The 19,914-nt window shown below is 39.8% G+C and overlaps 1 protein-coding gene across 1 annotated transcript in view; it reads right to left on the bottom strand.

Moving 5' to 3' along the window:
* Window positions 1-5,572: 5,572 nt before the first annotated feature.
* LOC149249248 (uncharacterized) overlaps window positions 5,573-19,914 on the bottom strand; it is a 104,948-nt gene continuing 90,606 nt past the window's right edge. The window contains exons 4-5 of the mRNA XM_089458662.1: window positions 6,234-6,376; window positions 5,573-6,097 (exon numbers count right to left, since the gene is read on the bottom strand). Coding sequence (XP_089314788.1) covers window positions 5,756-6,097; window positions 6,234-6,376 — 485 coding nt within the window. The 3' untranslated portion in view covers window positions 5,573-5,755. The remainder of the gene's footprint in view (window positions 6,098-6,233; window positions 6,377-19,914) is intronic.

Here is a 19,914-nt window from a genome sequence, read left to right as displayed (position 1 = left end):
GTTGAGAAGTTGAGAATTCCATATAGGTATTGTAAGATGCTCGTTTAAACCATGTGAGAGAAAGTGGAAGAGTTTGGATTGTTTGTTTTATATTATTTTAATCCATGGTAGTTATTGACTCCTGAATCTAAATTTCATTTGTCCAAACAATTTTCTTATCTTCAACGGATTCCAAGAGAGAGAAGGAAGGGGAACTTAAACTTGGACATTATTACTTGTTTGATTGTGCTAATCCTATGGCATGGCTTGAGTCCAAATTTCCTCATGGAAATTTGATTTGATTTCTTGATTAATGACACAAGGCCCTTAGGTGGGTAGGTGAGTCTAAGATCACATTTTTGAAGTTGATTTTCAACAATACAAAATCTATGAAGCTGACTTTCAGCACTACAAATCCATGATTAGGATTGATGGCCAATTGTCTTTTCAGTTGTCTAAATTCAATGCATTATGGTGGGCAGAGTGTTTAAATAATACAAATTTTGTCAAGGTTTGAGAATTTATACTGTTATATTTGTTTAAATTATTACTTTGATTTCAAAAGATTGTTGGGTTTATCTCTCTATCCATATTTTGTGTAATTGTCTAAGTGAATTTGTTTGGCTTTTTATGTTAATTTCATTCTAGATTGAGTATTATCATGTTGGTGGATGTTTCATTGTCAATAAACCTTTGTATATTCCATTTTTTTTGTATTTGTTTTATGTCTTTGCTTGTGGGTGGTTAATGCAAAACCATTGAAGAGAACCCGAAATTGGCATGAGCTAAAAATTCAAGTTTTGTGGTGGGATAAGTATTCATTTGCACATTCTGATCACTAGATAGTTTGGCGACAAATACAATATTTCTAATCCCTCTCCCTTTTGCACTTTATAAAAAGTAGAAGTTATACTAGATTTGTATGTGTAAATGGCGCGATTTCAACAAACATATGCATAATATGACTAGATATTGAGTGTGGTACAATTCTAGAATTTCAATAGGCAAATTTGTCATTATCATTTGCATTAGTTCATTTTAAGTTGGACAATTGCAGAATTAGATATTTAATTAACATTGTTTCAATCTCAACACCACATCCAATTTGTAGAAAGATGAGAAATCCTACAACTTTTCTCTCAATTTGTTTATATTTTATTGATTGTATTACATGTTAGTAAATATCCTTTGAGATGAAATTATTCTACTAAAATCTTTACTAAATAATAGATATTATATTCTATTTAAAACAATATATAGTTCACCAAATATAGTGTCAATATTTTTTATTGACCTTAAAAATGATCATATATCTTACTAGACACAATTATCATAAAGTTCATAAGCATTTGCTATTTTTTTGGGACAATTTTTATTTGGCATCCAAAATTGCCTCATGGTATCCATAATTTCACTTATTATCCATGTATTACATAATTACCATTATAACTTGCTACATGATACTTTTAAATTGGTGTACATTTGGCATATATATTTCTTAGATTATTTTTTGGTAATTTATATTTAACATATTTACTTTTCAAGTCATTTTTGGTGTTCACTAAGGAAGGGAAAGAGAAAATTGAAATATTACAATTACTCCAACAAAAACTCAAAGCAAGCCCCTTGCTAAATGGTTATTTAGGAAAGGTGGAGGAAAAGCCAATGTTTTTGTTCAAATTATCTTCTTATGGGTAAATGGTTACTTGAGAAAGGTGGAGGAAAAATTATTTTTGTTCAAATTATATTCTTATGGATAAATGGTTACTTAGGAAAAGTGGAGGAAAATCCATTATTTTTGTAAATTATCTTCTTATGTGTAAATGGTTACTTAGGAAATGTAAAGGAAAAGCCATTATTTTTCGTTCAAATTATCTTCTTACAGATATAATGTGTTTGATGTCAAAGAGAAGGCAATAATTTGTAAATATCCTAACCTTCATACCATCCTATAAAACAAAAACAAATAAAACTTCGATGAAAAACAATTGGAAATTGATGAGATAAGTGTTTGATCTCTTATGGGTACAAGGTTTGTGATTTCAAAGAGAAGACATTGATTTGTAAATATATAGAGTTTCATACCATCCTCTGAAACAAATAAAATTTTGATAAAAAACAATTAGAAATTGATGAGATAAGTATTTGATTTCTTGTCGTGTGGTTAACGTTATTTTTTACTTTCATCAAGTGAAAAATGAAAGGATTTCCTTTAAAAATTTATGCTGGACAACATTATTTGTCAGATTTTGAGAAATATAATTTAACCTTCTTTAAATAACTACTTTGACCTCAATTTGGTTTAGAAGACCACTCTCACCAATAGAACCATGGAATAAAGACTTGTTGAGATCCATCCATAAAATATAAAAAATATATCTAATCCTTTAATTTACACCTAAAATGTATATGTATCCAAACCTTTAATTTACACCTTAAGTGTATATGTATCCAAACCTTCAATTTATACCTGAAACATATAATGTAAACAACTCCCAGAATGTGTATAAAGGTAGATTTTGAAAATCCAATCCAATTTGTATGACTGTAGAGAGGGGTGTTCACGGAAAGACTGGATTATGAAAACGTAACTTTTATAGCAAAAACTTGTTAAGAATACAAACATCTTAAACAATCGATGTAAGAAGAAAGGAGGGTAAACGAAAGAATGAAATTAAAAGCCACATCTAAATGTCCAAGAAATGTCTTAGCCAAGGTCACATACATCACATTACTCTTGGACAACGAGATGAATATTCTTATTTAGAGTTGGTGAGGCTTAAGCCTCATATGTGAGTGGCTTCATGTTCAATATGTACACATATTTTTACCATGAAATGGGAGATCCACATTGTTATTCTGAAAAAAGTGTCAATTATTCAAGGCTCATTGTCTGTTCAAAAGTTTTGAGCCAAGGGAAGAGAAAACAGACAGAAAGATTTGGATCTCCTAATTAAAGACTCCAATAATAAAGTATTTTTACATTAAGATTTGGTCGATAATTTCAGGTTGAAAGTTTCGAGTCGGATTCCCTGGGAAAGAACTTGGATTAGGATGGTAGCGTGTCAAGCTATTTTAGATATTAAACAGGACGAAGCTACACAGATCGAACCAAATGCAGGCAATAAAACCAGGTTGGATAATAAAATAGCCATATTAGACGGTGAAGGAAGGGCTGACTGAGAGGTATAAGTCTATTACATTATTGGAGGCAACGTGTTTTCAATCTGCCCTCCATGTTTGTGTTCTAAGTCGAACGATTTCTATTAGCGTTAGCCTCATGGTTTTGTCGAGAACAGTGATCGAGCTTTCTAAGCTAAGCTAAGATTGCATTACTTGTCTGAGCAAATAATTTTTAGGTGTCCCAGAACTGCTTTACTGTTATGATGACTTGGCATTCGATGCTAACATTGCATGGTGTGAATAAAGAACACTTCCAAGGCATAGCTGTTTTTATCTTTCTTAGGACTCAAAAGCTGTTCAGGCAGCAAGGCACAACGTGAAGGTTCAAATGTCTGCCAAGAATCTCAGGATACACTGAATGTCAGTGTTGCGAAACTCGGCATTGGAAAAGAATTGGCAAAACTTGGCGAGCATAAAACTATGGACTGGGAAACTCAGAACCTGAAAACTCCAGAAAATTTTGAGAAAATTGGAGCATTTTGCAACACTGATGCTGATATCTCAAGAGGCTGGGAAGCTTTGTTGTCCAATTCCTATTGAATTAATCCAGATGTTATGAGGCAGTCGTTATTGATGGGGTGGATTGGAGAACCTTGCAATAGTTGGCTCATCCCCACGACAAATCAGGGAACTCCTGCGAAAAAAAAATGCTTTTTAAACATTAAAAAGGCATCCTTTTAACGTGGATCTTAGTTTTCCCCAATGGGGGTGTCCAATGCTGGCGATGATGTGGTGGCTGGACGGATCGCCTTGGCTCCAAGTGCCGTTGACTGCCGACGTGCCAGCCGGACCACATGAACATTAATTCTGGTCTCAGGAGAGGCGTCCACGACCTTGCATGGCGTCCTACATTAATCTCCTTCGCGCCTTCGCTGCATCCAGACTTCTCGTGAAAGATTTGGGTTTCAGACTACAGGATATGCTCCAGTACTTCTACTTCCTGCTCTTCTCTTTGCTGTTTCCCCTGCTACTCATGGAACTCAGCTGTATCTCCTTCCTCTTCTCGCCTCCACTTGAGCACTACTCCTTGGCTTTCCTCTCGCGCCTGCTTTATCATGCAGCAAGGGACATTCTCCAGTTGCTGTAGATTAACTGGAGGTCCCCCCTGGAAGGCTTTTGTCTGTTCTTCGGACTGCATTTCGTCCATGCCTCGGCCTTGGGGTTCCTTTGTCCAGCCCCATTATTCCTTCTGTCAGCAGCAATGACACGCCAGTGCGCTCGTTGTCGTTGGGGTGGCAGAGGTCGAGGGGGGGTTGGGGATTAGAGGGCTTGGTTTCATGCTGAGGCTTCCACGCAACACTTTCAGGCCCACATTTCCCTTGAGATTCAATCCCAGATAAATGCTGTGGAGGATAAGGTTTGCCATGAACATCAGGGTATTTTGGATTTGGAAGTTCTGGATGCTCTTGCTGAGTGGATTCGGAGGTTCTGGATGTTCTTGCTGACTGGAATCCCGACACTGGGAATATCAGAGGCAGACAGAACCACTACATTTATGCAGTGGATTTATATTGGCACATGAAGCTTCTTCCAAGGAAAGTATTGGTGTACAGACAGGATGCAAGAGATAAATTTTTGCACAATAAACTGGATGAATTGAAGATGTTGCCGATGGATGTTAAAGGCAGTCTTTCCCGCCTAGAAATGGGCTCGCCTCCAGGCCCAGCAGCGGCACCACAATGCAAAGATGAAGGCCACCTCATAGACTTGGATACTTCCTTATCTTCATGACTCTCAAGTTCTTTTTATTTGCTGCTTTTTCTGAAATGTTTAGTCCCCTGGTATATTATGTTGTTAGTCTCTTGGCTGGTTTCCCGCTTATGGGACGGCCCTTTTTTTCGCAATAGGTTCTGGTCAGACTTATGCATGCAATTTCTAAGGTCACTAGACTCACTCCTTTTGCTATTCTCTCAGCTGGTTTCCCCACTACAGGGGCAACTCAGCTCTTAGCTACTCAGTCTGATGCTTCACCCCTCAGTATATTTTTGGAAAATCAATGGAAAAATTAACTTCAAAAAACAAATATGGATCTTAGTTTAAGGAGTTTTGTATTATTTAAAACATTATTAGAAATGTGGATCTTAGTTTAATGAGTTTTGTGTTATTAACTTATTTAAAACATTATTAGAAAAATGTAGTCTAGCAATGGACATGAGTACTCACACTGTGTGTCCATTTTTATTTTTAAAGTGGCTTCGTACTAAAACAAGAAATTGTCAACCTTGAAAGCGGGCAACTCATACCCGTTTCATTTCAAAGTCACCCAAAGATACGCTTCCAGAGATTGCTTCAAATTTATCTCTTACAAAAAGCCAAGCATATGCCAGGAACCGAGCTAAGTTTTAACATTTTCACAAACATGGGGAGGCTAGGTAGATTGTCGGTACACATCAGAGGCCAAAAGACCATATGATCAAACTCCAAACTCAAATACTCGTCAAAGAATGTATTACTAAGTTTTTTTTTACATGGTACAGATGAACCTTAATGGTTCAAGAAATTTAATTGCTTCATTCACTGCATAAAATACACTGCCCGAGCAAATAATAATAATAACCATAATCAGCTATAAGATATCCAATGAATTTTTGTATTACAAACCAAGAGAGCTTGAGAGTGATGCCATATTAAGCACACCTGATTTCTTCCTTGATTTCCAAATCGTGGTGTCTGGGCTTGCTTTTTGAAAGAGATCAATAAAAAATCCTTTACTTGAAGTCGATCCTTGCGTATTCAAGGAAGAATTGGAAGAAACTTTTAAATCACTAGAATCATTTTGGATGTAAGGTTTCACATCTAACTCATCACATAAAGGGGACGTTGCATGACCATCATCGGTGTGATCAGAAATACTACATGGACAACCACCGGACTTTCTGAAACAGGACAGATGAAATACTAAACCGCAGGACTCACAGCGCATCACTTCACCATCCTAATGAGAACACTAGAAATCAGCCATCTATCTTCATAAAACAGGTCACTTAACATAATCATAATCTTAAAACACTCGAAAAATCTGTCCTGTGTAAAAGACATACAATCAAGTAATGACAAACAAATTTGCACACCTGAAAAGGAAAGATGAGGCTTGAGCGTTTTTCACACTTCAAGTGAGCACCACACAATTCTCCCACTTCTCGACAGATGGAACAGTGCTGTGTAATATGAGCATAGATTTTTTTGGATAGTGTCTCCATCAAACTTGGAAGAGCTGCAGAAAACGATAAATAATATGGCAGATCAGTTTGCTTAGCCTTTAAAGTTTACATATTATAGTGCACTTAGTAATCCGAGTTCAGGGCACCTACTGTCATCAGTCAAACAAAATGCATGATGTGAAAATTGCATAGTTCACCGCTTACCAACTTACTAATGTCTCCTACACAGATGACTGAATTTGGAATGATTGCTAAAACTTACGGTTGTTAAAGTTATAAACAGACGTTGCAAAAAGAAGATAAAAATAATTGACAACAAAATAAAGAAACAGTGCTTCCACTAAATTACTGAATTTGGAATCGAAACGCTACATTAAGTAGATAAAAAGCTAACAAACAAAAAAATAGAGAGACTGGGTTTCCACTAAATTTGGACTGATTGCTGACAGCCTGACTATTATGCTTTATAATTTCATCGGTAAACTACCATGAAAATGTCGATGATCAGATGGAAACTAACTTATACAAGTGTATAGTATATACATGATAGCTCTGTCTCTGTACTCGGACTCAGACTTTGACTCGAATATCAACTCAGGTTTCGACATGGACTTGGATCAACTCGAATTGGCTCCGATTCAGTAACTCTGTTTTCAAAAAAATACATAAAATAATTAAATTTTAATGGAATATATATATATATATATATTATTAAGATTTGGCCATCTGGCACCATTAGAATAAAGCAGCAACAAATTGGTGTGAAGTCTCACTGGAAGATTACAGCATAGAATGATCCTAAGTCACGTATTTCACATGTCGGACACAACACGTGGGTGACAGGTGTCGGACACGAATTTGACTTGTGTCCTATTTGCAGGACATGGGTTTGACTGGTGTTGGACACGAGCCCTACTGGTGTCCCGGAATCTAGACACATGTCCAGTGAAAAAAAAACATCTTAAAATTGATTTATTGCCTCATTCTCACACAATTCAGTCACAGGATTGGAGCTCTCAAAGGTTTTGGAGTCTAGCTAAGAGCAATTAAGCAATGTTAGAAGGGATTCCAAGTGTTGGAAAGTGGATTTGTCCAGGCCCTACTAATGCTATGCAGTTAATGGTAATGTTAAATTCTTAAAGTAAAAGGATGTTTACTTAAATTTTTAGCATTACCATTAATTGGATCAGGATGTTTGAGAGTGGTTCCAACCTCACTGGGTCTCATATGGAGAAAGTAGAATTTTAGAACCCACTCAAAATCTAACAGAATTAAAAGTTTTCAAGATTTCAGGATTGGGGAGATTGAGTTTGTCATGTATAAAGGTATGGAACTAACATTTAATTAAGGGGACCAAGCCCTCTACGTACCTCGACGTTGGAGACATTGATTGTTGAACTCCTCTATCATGACCCTAATAAAAATGTACCCATCACTCAAAAAAAATCTCGATTTGACATGTTAAGTTTTTTAAATCTTATTTTAATGCTTAGAGGGCAATGTAGATGATGAGGATCCCAATAATGGCAATTATTCGTTGCAGCATGATTTTCTTTTGGATTCAGAGATGGATTGCACTCAATGCTATTTTAGTTATATGCATTAGTTGTATGATTGGATTTGTATCATCATGTAAATGTTTTATATATTTCATATTTTATGTGTAATTCACTAATTTGTTATATTTTTAATATATAATATGTAATGCATCCTTTCTGTCATGTTTCGGGGGGCCACCGTGTCATGTGTCGGATACTCGTATTTTCATGCCCTCTGTTTCCCGTGTCCTCATGTCATGTGACTTAGGAAAGATCTAATAATTGCTTGCCACAAATATAAATACATGGTCTAAATTCTAAACACCATCATCTAAATAAAATATCGAAGGACCAAAGTCATCATTCCTATCAACTGCTACAATAATAATCCTTTGTCCAGTCACTATTGAACATTCACCATTGGAATAAGCTCTGCCCACCATTTATGATTCGTGATTTTTTTTCTTATAGATGCATTGGAATTACATGTAACTGAGCTTATTAAAAATTATGAAACATAAGCTTATAAACAAAGAGTAAAAACATAATCATGCATGAGATTAAGACACAGAGATTTTGATTACGGAGTTCGTCCCATTTGGACTACGTCTCCGGGCCCGGCCCAACAGTGGGGAGGCCTTCATTTATTAAGTGGCACGAAAAGAGAAGAAGTACAAGTAAATTTTACATAAACACCCTTATACCTCCAATCTGGAATATAGATGAAAAATGGAGAGCCCAGTTCTAGAAACAGACAACATCACTGCAATCATGGAGAAAACTCATGCATAAACCCCAGTTTGAATGCCCAATTCTGATAATCGGGCGTCTTGCACCTCTCGGAACCTTTAGATACTTGAGGTAAGGTTCCGACCACCTGCCAGGAGCAGGGGCCGCTGCTCTGCAATGGTATTCTCAGAAATCCTGCAACTGCTCTCCCTCTTTCTTCGACATGGATAGTCCTTTATATATGCTGGTGGTAAATTTCTCAATTCCCAAGCAATTCTAAACCAACGACAAGTTTAGCAAGCAGGTACGTTTTCTTTAATACAGAGGATCTCGGGTTCCATGTAATATGCGACAACAAACCTCATAAATATGGCAAAACTCTTAACCGCGCATTAAACCCAGCGGCCTTTTACTATCGGCGTTTCCAATCGGTGGACAGACTAAAAGCCCATACATCAGGCGCCCTGCGATAACCGTGGACTCGACGAACTATTAACCACAATATATAATATATCGAGTCCAAGAGTCCATATCGCAAATCGCAATCAGCTAGAAATCAAAATTAGTACAACATGCAACTGCTTCCCCTTTGCGAAATGTGATTGCGATATCGCAAATCGCAACATAATTCTACAATTGCGATATATCACATCGCAACCAGGACTTGCTTCAGGGGCCGATTCTTTCACCTTCTCCTTTTGCGATGGGCGATTGCGATTTGATCGCATCGCAACCATGGCTTGCTTGGGGCCAATTTTCTTTAAGCCGCGGCCTCTTCCTTCTGCGATATGTGGGACCAATGGTAGCCTGCCACTTGGCGCTTCCCCATTCGCTGAGAGTGTCTGCCATGTCATCTCCTCCTGCCACCTGTCCAAGTCAAACATAAACTTTGACTTGCTCTAACTTCTTCATATGAACTCGGATTTGAGTGTCGTTCACACTGTTGGAATTAGGATGACAAGCACTTCGATCCGATGCTAAGTTTATCCAAATTCTGCCACTTTGAATTTTTGAGCCTTTTACCATGCCACTGGTACTTTTTGAAGATCCACCTGGATCAATCCTCCCCATTGAGAAGCTTTTGGTCCTCCAAAAGCATTAAAATAATTTGCAGCTGCTATGTACATTGTCCGCACCACAAGTAGCTTAACGGGTCCATCATTCCTTCTCCTTCACCTTTGTCCTTCGGAGCCATAAGCGATGAGTCGACACCTGCATCCCCTGCAAACCTGTAGTACAATACTCTTGCAAATTACATGCTTAATTCTATGACCAATAACGAGCCAAGCATCCCATACTTGCCACGAGTTTATAACACATAATCTGTGGTCAAGTTTACATAAAAATGGAAACAATACCACAACTATCAATACAACGCCAGACATCACAGTTGCTTCAACAAGTGATGGAAAACACATCATCACTGCAACATATGATTTACAAAAATAAGGCCAAACATCATTGTTGCTACAACAAGTGATGGAAAACACATCATCACTTTTACAATTTAACACGCAACACATGATTTTAAAAACAAGGCCATGACATTCTACCACACCTAGAAAAACCATCTTTCACCTTCAAAGTGAATGGGTCATCTCCCTGTGGTGCATTTGTTGGTCGAACAATTGTTTCACCTGGTTCGTGCACGGATGCTTTGTCCTTGCAACACTACTCTGGATGGAGCCTCCGACACGTGGCTCTTTGATGACCACCTCTGCCGCAATGACTACAATAAGTCTTCTTCCTCCATATATGCTTTACCTTCTTCTTTGCCTGCTATTGAGAGGGTCTTTCACGCCTCATCCTCTTTCGTGCTGCTATTCTCCTCCAACACTCAGCAAACACATGGTTATGCAATCCACAAAAACTGCAAGTTCTTCTATGCCATGATTTTCGTTCATTATTAACAATATGGTTGTAATCAAAATGAACATTAGAATACCGAGACTTGTTATACCTTTCCTGTTGGTCTCTGGTACGATCATGGGAACGAGAACTTACCTCAGCTCTTTTTCTACAATGCATACTGGCATAGGTTGATGGTGATGCATTCCCATCATCCTCTTTCCTTGACGAGTTCAACAATGTCATGGAAGCTTCTGACACCTTTGATCACTGTCTTTCAGTGTACCCCAAACTTGCAAAACGAGCTTTTTGCTCAACCTCCAATGGCTGAGTTATGCCTTGGCTGTTAACACCAAGTCCTTCTCCTTTGTACCTCATCTTGGTAAGGAGTCTCATGCTTGTTCCTGTAATGGGTATCTTCACATTTCCAATAGAAATTATATTATGTGAAGATGAAATTGAAGATAAATCAACATCTTTTACCTCCACAGTCGATTTGGAAAGAATTGGTGAGGGCTTCTCATCATCTGTCGTTGATGGTTCGCTGGCTATTTTAGCGCATTCCCCAATCTCCTTCCTGACATACCCAAGTCTTGTATGTCAGGGTAATTCCGCTACTTTGATGGGGTTTATGATGCCCTAGCCATTAATGCCGAGGCCTTTCCCCTCATACCCCATTCTCTTTAACAGTTTGGAGCCGATACCTATGGTATGTTCTTCAAAAGTGGTGAAATCATTATCAAGAAAAATACACGGAGTCGAAGAATTGCTCTTTACCTCACGGGAGTTACGCTGTAGCTTTTCCAAAGCCTCGTCCTTAGCTTGCAGCTGGCGTAGCAACCTCTATTTCTCCTCTTTCTCTTCCTGTAGTAGCCTCTTTAATTCAGCATTCTCTTCTTGAAGCCTCTGGTTAATCTCCTCATTCGAGGGATGAGAAGACGAGGAAGGCGGTGAATAAGATGCATAAGCATTGGAAGATGTGGATGAAGCATTGCTTTCGGATCTTCCTATTGAAGTTTCTAAGTTTACTTAGTTAGAAACCCTCCATGCACTTTATCTGATTTATTCCTACCTACTTGTTATTTTACTTAACAAGTTATTTACAATGTAAATACTAAAAATAAACACTAGTGCATGCTCAACATATTATAGATCAACAACTAAAGGAAACAGAAACAATCACACCATATGACACCATTATTTTTGGACCAATGTCCCCGGAAAAACCCAATGTGGGAAAACTGGTGCAGCTATCTAAGAGTTTTCTTATTAAGCAATATCATAGTACAATCTAGGTGCCGAAACTAGCCTTCCCAACAGAGAATTTCCTTGGCAGTAATACCTCTCAGTTTGAGACGAATCTCTTGGCTGAAACCCCGAATAATCCTTTCGGTAGCTCCTCAGCACCAATCTACCCAGAAACCCCAACATCAGCCTCACTCTGGACTTCGTCAGCCCCTCTCTGCCCAGCGATGGCCCTGCGTCCACCGAATGGGTCTACGTCAGCCCTCTAGCCCTCTACGTCAGCAACGCTGACCTCTCTGAGGCTCTGTGCAACTCCCGGCTGCCTCTGCGTGGCCCTGCGTGAGCCCTGGCTGGCTCTACGTCACACTCCCCGGCTACTGCGCTGCTCTCCTAGCACTATCTCTACTTCTCTATCTCTCTGTACTCAATGCCCCTCAGCTGCAACTCCCGATCACTAATTCTATCTCTCTTAGCAAACCCCACTCTAGAGAATAGAATGACTTATCACTCTGGTGTACTCTCCAAGTTACCCTCAAGCCTCCTCTTATACTTTTCCTGTTGACATATCAACGGCCAAGATTAAGTCCCTAATCAATGGCTAAGATTAGATCTGACTTGATCCATGTCTTTTGGACCACTCTAACACAGATTCATATTAATACACATTAATATTTTATTTTCCCTAAGTTTAGACTTAGGGACTCCATTAAAAATATTAATTATTTTAATATCTCCTGAACTGTTTAGAATCTGCCCAAACCCTTTCTGGGTATTGGAGATCTCATGTGCCCCAGCCTCTCCACCAAATTTCGTGGCTAGAGCACATCCGATGCTACCCCAAATCAACACTCCCTCTTAGCGAGGACTGTGCTCTAGCAATACTCATTGAGTATTACTCTGATCATCCGGCATCAGTATCTGTGCTGATATTAGGCCTTCCTGCCCAACATCCCCTGCACTGCTGCCCATGGTTCTGCCACTGCCATTGCTACATTTGTACGACAACTCCCTCTGCATCCGTGCTGCTGCTGGTCCTTTCTCCCAGCACTGCATCCGCACTGCACCTACTCTCATCATGTTGCATCGTGATGCCCACTGCTGCATTGCAACTCAGTTACTGAGAAGTAATAACTGATCTCCCAACCTGACCTCCCTGTTGGGCTAGAGACATCCACTGATGCTGAAGCTCCCTCTGCCACTGACAAGTGCTCCCTCTCTGACCTCTGCACTACTGCAACAACTCCCTGCATCTCGCACCATTGCACACCTCTCTGTGCCATCCTGCACTGGTGCAACACTCTTGTGCCTCTCGCACAACTGCAGCCTGCTAGCCTCGCGTTGTCTCGGGACTCCTGCACTGTAGCTCTCTCTGCTGCTCCATCTGCATCCGTCTCTACCCGACTTAGTCAGTCCTACTACTCCTCTTCGAGGCTCCCATAGCAAGGTCTAATCCAAGAGGTTGGGTACCTCGAGGATCCTGCCCCTCATTGCCTGTAGTCTGCCTGACTACAGCTCGATGTCTCCCCACTTCCGCTCAAGTGGTGCGTGTGCACTCATGGCACAGTCATTGTCTGTCAAAACTTCCTTCTCTGCCCGTGCTGGCACTGCCTTAGTCTCAGATGACTCTCCCTTACTTTTCTTGCTTGGACAATGGGTCGCATAATGACCCAGCTCCCCACAATGGAAGCACTTGATCTTGGAGAGATCCTTCTTCTTCCGCTTTTCCTGCTTTCCCTCAGATGCTAGGGCAACAGCTTCCTCCTCCTGTTTGACTTTGATCCCCTTGCTGCTGCTACCTGTGTTCGACTGCCATCTGATCTCATCATAGCGAAGAGCCGCCCACATCTCGTCCCAAGGTGGGAGAGTCCCTCTGCTCAGTATACTCTAGACAAATACCTCCCAGTCTTCTAAGACAACATTCAGGGATGTCCTCACCATCAACCCCTGATCCACCGTAGCTTCTATAGCAGTCAACTGATCTCGGATCTCATTCAGTCCTCCGAGGAAGGTGTCAATCGGTTCTCCCTTCTTCATCTGATACGACCTCAACTAGTTCTCAAGTAGCATTCTTCTCTACACAGAAGTATGTTGCTACAATTTCTTGAGAGCCTCCCACATCTCATATGTCATTTCCTTCTCAGCGATGTGTGGTACTACATGGTACTTGACCCCGTCAAGGATGATGCTCTTGGCCCTCGTCATTGCCTGCCGTTACTTGTTGTTATCATTGGGGTCGAATGGGATAGCTATTACCTTCAAAGCGAAGTTCTTGACACGATTTCTGTCAAGTACGAATAAGATTCTGGGCTTCCAAACTGTGAAGTTCGACGCTCCGTCCAGTGTATCCTGGTCTCTTACTCCGTGTAGTGCCATGATGCTCTTCTACTTCTCTCCTGGAAGTTCTCTGTTCGACTCCTTCGAGTCTCTACTTACCGTCTGGAAGTTCTCTTCTGGACTCCCTCTGAGTCTCGATTTCCCTCCTAGAAATCCTTTTGCCGCTGTCGAGATGCCCCCTACTCTGATCGTCTTGTGCAACCGCACCACTGATTCGGGTTCCTCGGCTAGAAACCCTCGACAGCTACTCCCTCCTCTTGGCCTTGCTCTGTCAGGTATTGTTCTGACTACAATACCTCACCATCTCCACTCTACAATATTCCCACAAGCTTCTAAACCCCAACAACCTGAAGGTCAGAGCTCCTAGGCTCTGCGCAATCCCGACACCAGCAACCCGGCCTCCTCAGCAGACTACGTCAACCCTCCAAACTTCTGCATGGCTCTGCGTGAGGCTCCCTTTTCCTTCCTTAGCCTCTGCGCTGCCTCTTCCCGGCTCACCCTTGATGATGCAGGCACTGCGTCACCCTTGTTGTTGCTCTGCTAGAAACAACTTCTGTCACCTCGGGACAGCTATTTTCTGCTGCTATTTCTCCGCTCGACTGATGTCCTTAGTCCTCCTGTGATCTGCAATCACGCTCGGATACTAAGTTGAAGTTTCTAAGTTTACTTAGTTAGAAACCCTCCATGCACTTTATCTGATTTATTCCTACCAACTTGTTATTTTACTTAACAAGCTATTTACAATGTACTGAAAATATACGCTAGTGCATGCTCAACATATTACAGATCAACAATTAAAGGAAACAGAAACAATCACACCACATGACACCATTATTTTTGGACCAATATCCCCTGAAAAACCCAATGTGGGAAAACCGGTGTAGCTATCTGAGGGTTTTCTTATTAAGCAATATCAGAGTACAATATGGGTGCCGAAACTGGCCTTCCCAACAGAGAATTTCCTTGGCAGTAATACCTCTCAGTTTGAGACAAATCTCTTGGCTGAAACCCCAGATAATCCTTCCAGCAGCTCCTCAGCACCAATCTGCCCCAGAAACCCCAACATCAGGCTCACTCTGAACTGCGTCAGCCCCTTTGCCCAGCACTGGCCCTGCGTCACCCCAGATGGCTTTGCGTGAGCCTTAGGAGGCCCTGCGTCAGCCCTCTGGCCCTCTACGTCAACAACGCTAGCCTCTTTGAGGTTCTGCGCAACTCCCGGCTGCCTTTGCGTGGCCCTGCGTGAGACCTAGCTGGCTCCGCATCACACTCCCCGACTACTTCATTGCTCTCCCAGCACTATCTCTGCCTCTCTGTCTCTCTGTACTCAATGCCCCTCAGCTACAACTCCCGATCACTAATTCTATCTCTCTTAGCAAACCCCGCTCTAGAGAATAGAATCACTGATCACTCTAGTGTACTCTCCAAGTGACCCTCAAGCCTCCTCTTATACTTTTCCTATTGACATATCAACGGCTGAGATTAAGTCCCTAATCAACGGCTAAGATTAGATCTGACTTGATCCATGTCTTTTGGACCACTCTAACACAAATTCATATTAATACAAATTAATATTTTATTTTCCCTAAGTTTAGACTTAGGGACTCCATTAAAAATATTAATTATTTTAATATCTCCTGAACTGTTTAGAATCTGGCCAAACCCTTTCTGGGTATTGGAGATCTCATGTGCCCCAGCCTCTCCACCAAATTTCATGGCTAGAGCACATCTAATGCTACCCCAAATCAACACTTCCTTTCTCCTCCTCTCTTCTTTTCTCATACGCGCCATACATGATGTCCACCATTTGGGACATCCTCAGGAAGGCTTCGTGCATTTCCTTATCATCCTCCATGGCTGTGCATTTGGTCATTCACGCACGAAATTTCCTATTAGCAAAAGATCGCTTCGCTTCCCAACGCACTTCAACATCTTCCATGTCTCCTCTTCGTAGCGCACATCCTTTGAAGCTTGTTTCTGGTTAGTGTACTCATGCAACTCGCATCAACTAAGACCTGCTCTGATACCACTTGATCCAAGATTTTTTTTCTTATAGATGCATCAGAATTACATGTAACTGAGCTTATTAAAAATTATGAAACAAAAGCTTATAAACTAAGAGTAAAAAAATAATCATGCATGAGATCAAGACACAAAGATTTGATTACGGAGTTCGTCCAATTTGGACTACGCCTCCGGGCCCGGCTCAACAGTGGGGAGGCCTTCATTTATTAAGTGGCATGAAAAGAGAAGTACAAGTAGATTTTACATAAACACCCTTATACCTCCAATCTGGAAGATAGCTGACAAATGGAGAGCCCAGCTCTAGAAACAAACAGCATCACTGAAATCCTGGCGAAAAATAGTGTAAAAACGCCTGTCCAAACGCCCAATTTTGGTAATCGGGCTTTTTGCACCTCTCAGAACCTTTAAGTACTTGAGGTAAGGTTTCGGCCACCTACCAAGAGCAAAGGTCGCTACTCTGCAATGGTATTCTCAAAAATCCCGCAGCTTCTCTCCCTCTTTCTCCCACGTGGATAGTCTTTTATATATGTTGGCGGTAAATATCTCAATTCCCAGGCAGTTCTAAACCAACGAAAAGTTTAGCAGGCGGGTCAGTTTTAATACAGAGGATCTCGAGTCCCACATAATATGCGGCAACAAACCTCATAAATATGGCAAAACTCTTAACCGCGCATTTAACCCATTGGCCTTTTACTATCTGTGTTTCCACTCGGCGGACAGACTAAAGGCCCATACATCAGGCACCCTGTGATAACCGCGGACCCGACGAACTATCAACCACGATAATTAATATATTGGGTCCAGGAGTCGATATCGCAAATCGTAATCGACGAAAACCAAAATTAGTACAACATGCAATTGCTTCCCCTTTGCGAAACGCGATTGCGATATCGCAAATCGCAACATAATTCTGCGATGGCGATAGGTAGGTTGGTTGGCTTTTCATCAGACTGGTTCTTATTCACATTTAATCTTCAGATAGAGGATTGCTTGTCCAATGCCCTTTTCAATTCTCATAATGGTTCAACATCTTGTTTCTTTAAGCCCACCAGAGGTCTTAGGGGGAAATCTCATGTCTCCCCCCTCCTTTTTCCTTTTGGTAGCTAGTGCCCTAAGTACACAGATTTTTCACCATAAAGTCCTCTTTGGCTCTCAAGGGGGTTCAAATTGAGAGGAAGTTAACTGTCACCCATCTCTCCTTTTTGTGGATGACTCCCTTCTCTTTAGAACTGGATCTTGTTGAAAAGCCAAGACTTATGACAAAATCCTCTCTCTACAGCAAAGCCACTGGGATCGAAATAAATTCTCTAAATCCAGTGTTGCTTGCCCAGGGCATGCCTTTCCACCATAATGTTACTGGATCCATTTTCCTGTTTAAAGCAATTCCTTTTGACTCTAGAATAAATACCTAAGCTTCAATATGAGGCCTACAACGATTGTCTGCAGGATTGGCAATGGTTTCTCAAGCTTAATAACTATTGTGTGCAGGATTGGCAATGGTCGCTCAATAAAATAGACAGAAGGGGCTACAACCTAGTGTAGCAATTAGCTTTCACTTGGAGACAGGTTACCTCTTGTGAACTTTGTTCTGGAGGCCACCCTTGTTTACCGACACTCCTTGGCCTATATACCAAAACCCATCCTTAATAAAGTTAGGAAGATGTGTTTCAGATTCTTATGAACAAGCAAGAAGGGAAAAGGAGGGGCTACTCTTAGCCAAATGGACCACTTTGTTGGAACCATGATTGTCGTGACACTAAAACTTGCAGGTGTTAGTAAATAAACGCATCGCCAGAGTTAATAGATCCTCGAGAGGTTGTTAGGCACATGTTGTGAAACACACACAGAGTGCTGACTTTCATTTGTCCAACAATCTACCCCCAGCGTGACCTGGGTGTGTTTCAAACTCAAGACATTTGGCTCTAATACCACTTGTTGGAATCACAATTGTCATTACACCAAAACCCGCAAGTGTTAGTAAACGGACGTGTTGACCACTCCGTGTCAACTACCCTATGGCAGTACACATTTTTGCAAAAGAATTCCATCATGTTCAAGCAATCAGATATCCAAGATTCATCATCATCATTCGTCAATCTATAAGAGTTGTAAACCCAAATTCTGCAAGTTTATTGCAAATGATGCTATTATTGACCACTTAATTATATAGCAACACCTTGGTAAGCCTCTGATTTTGGCCAAGAATTTCATCTTAGGAAGTTTTTTAACTTCACCGAATTATGCGTGTTTTTAAACACAGATAATCGGCAGAGTTTTTCTTCTAGCCTTAACTCCAAAGATAGGGTGGAATTCGTTGATAACGTCTTAAGTTAGTCCGAGTGTTATATTGAGTCTTCTGTAAAAGTGTGTTTAGGAATAATTTAAGCACATTTGCCTAAATTATTTTATTACAAACACATCTGGTCTATATTAAATCATATTGTGTCATAGAATTCGACAAATTATTAAGATTCTATGTCTAAAGGTGTTTTCCCCTTTCAAGGGTTGAATTAATCATAATATCTTGATGTAAAAATATTTTGGTGCATGGTCCCTCATATTTAGACACCATGACTAAAATATTTAAGGGTGGAAAAAATTATTAATACCCTTTAGTGTCAATTAATTAATTTTTTTGGCTAAATTAAATTAAAATACTAAGCCAAAAAATTAAATAATTTTGGGTCAAAAAATAAGTACTTTTATTTTTGGTTTTCTGGAGAAAAACGACAAAAATATTAGCAAGAAAATGGTCAAAAAATTCAAATTAAAAGAAAATAAAATTCTCTCCCAGTGGAAAAACAAAGTTTGGAGAAAGTGGTCATTTCCAAGGAAGAATTAAATTGACAAACCCAATTCCAAGGTGAAAATAATCACAAGAAATTCTTTGGAACCAAAAAATAATTATTTTTTTCAAGAAAATTATATTTTCTGGGTCCAGTTAATTGAAGAAAATTCGTGGGTCCAAAAGAAGTCCAATTTCCAAGGTCCTTTATCAAGGAAAAAATCAAATTTTTAACAAAAATTGAGCTTATGGACCAAGGTGATTAAGTCAAAAATGATTTTTTGAAGAAAAAATAATATTTTTTGGACCAGGGAAAAAGGGAATTATTATGGAATTCGAATTTCTTCATCAAGATCAAGGGACGAGATTTATTTTTGGCATGGATCAAGCACCAAGTAGTTGTTATTATCTAAGATCAAGTCAAAAATGTGCAACTTATTGGACCTAGCCGTTTTCCACTTGGAGGGGGATCTAGATCTCTCTATTTTCTATATAAGGAAGCTATTTTCTCCTCATTTGACACCAAAATTTTTGTAAAGAAGCTTCGAGTCAAGCTCTGCCGCCATAATAATTTTCTAGAAATAATAAAGAAGCCTTTGGGGTTTATTCATGGTGGTGTTCCTTTTTTACTTTCGTGGTAATATTTTTCTGATTCGTGTTCTTAATGTTCTATTGAAATTAAAGTTTTATCAGTTATTATTTCATTACCCAGTTGTTGGATTAATTATTTGCACAGTTATCTAGCATTAGTTGTTGGGTTTAGAGAAGCATTTTAAATCAATTGATCTAAGAGGTATCTTTAGATTTTTTTTGAGATTTATTATGTTATCTAACCTCTAGTGATCTAATAACTTGATCTTAAGTGTGCAGAAATTTTTACAGTGTTCAAATCTTAGGTGTGAGGGGGACTCTTCGGCTAAACCAACCCAATCTCAAGACAAGAAGACTCGAGCCCATCTGATTAAATTTTGAAACTTATCTAACGATTTGTTTTGCAGTGGATTTGACTATTGCTTACCATAAAAAAATATTATTTCTCTTATCTATTTGAATTTATTTGTGCTCCAATTGATAGATCTGCTAATTAGAG

This window comes from Pinus tabuliformis, chromosome 7 (assembly GCF_031772625.1).
Source record: "Pinus tabuliformis cultivar Carrire ecotype Pingquan chromosome 7, CPIR1, whole genome shotgun sequence".
Classification (NCBI taxonomy): domain Eukaryota; kingdom Viridiplantae; phylum Streptophyta; class Pinopsida; order Pinales; family Pinaceae; genus Pinus; species Pinus tabuliformis.
This window is presented reverse-complemented; position numbering and strand designations above follow the sequence as displayed.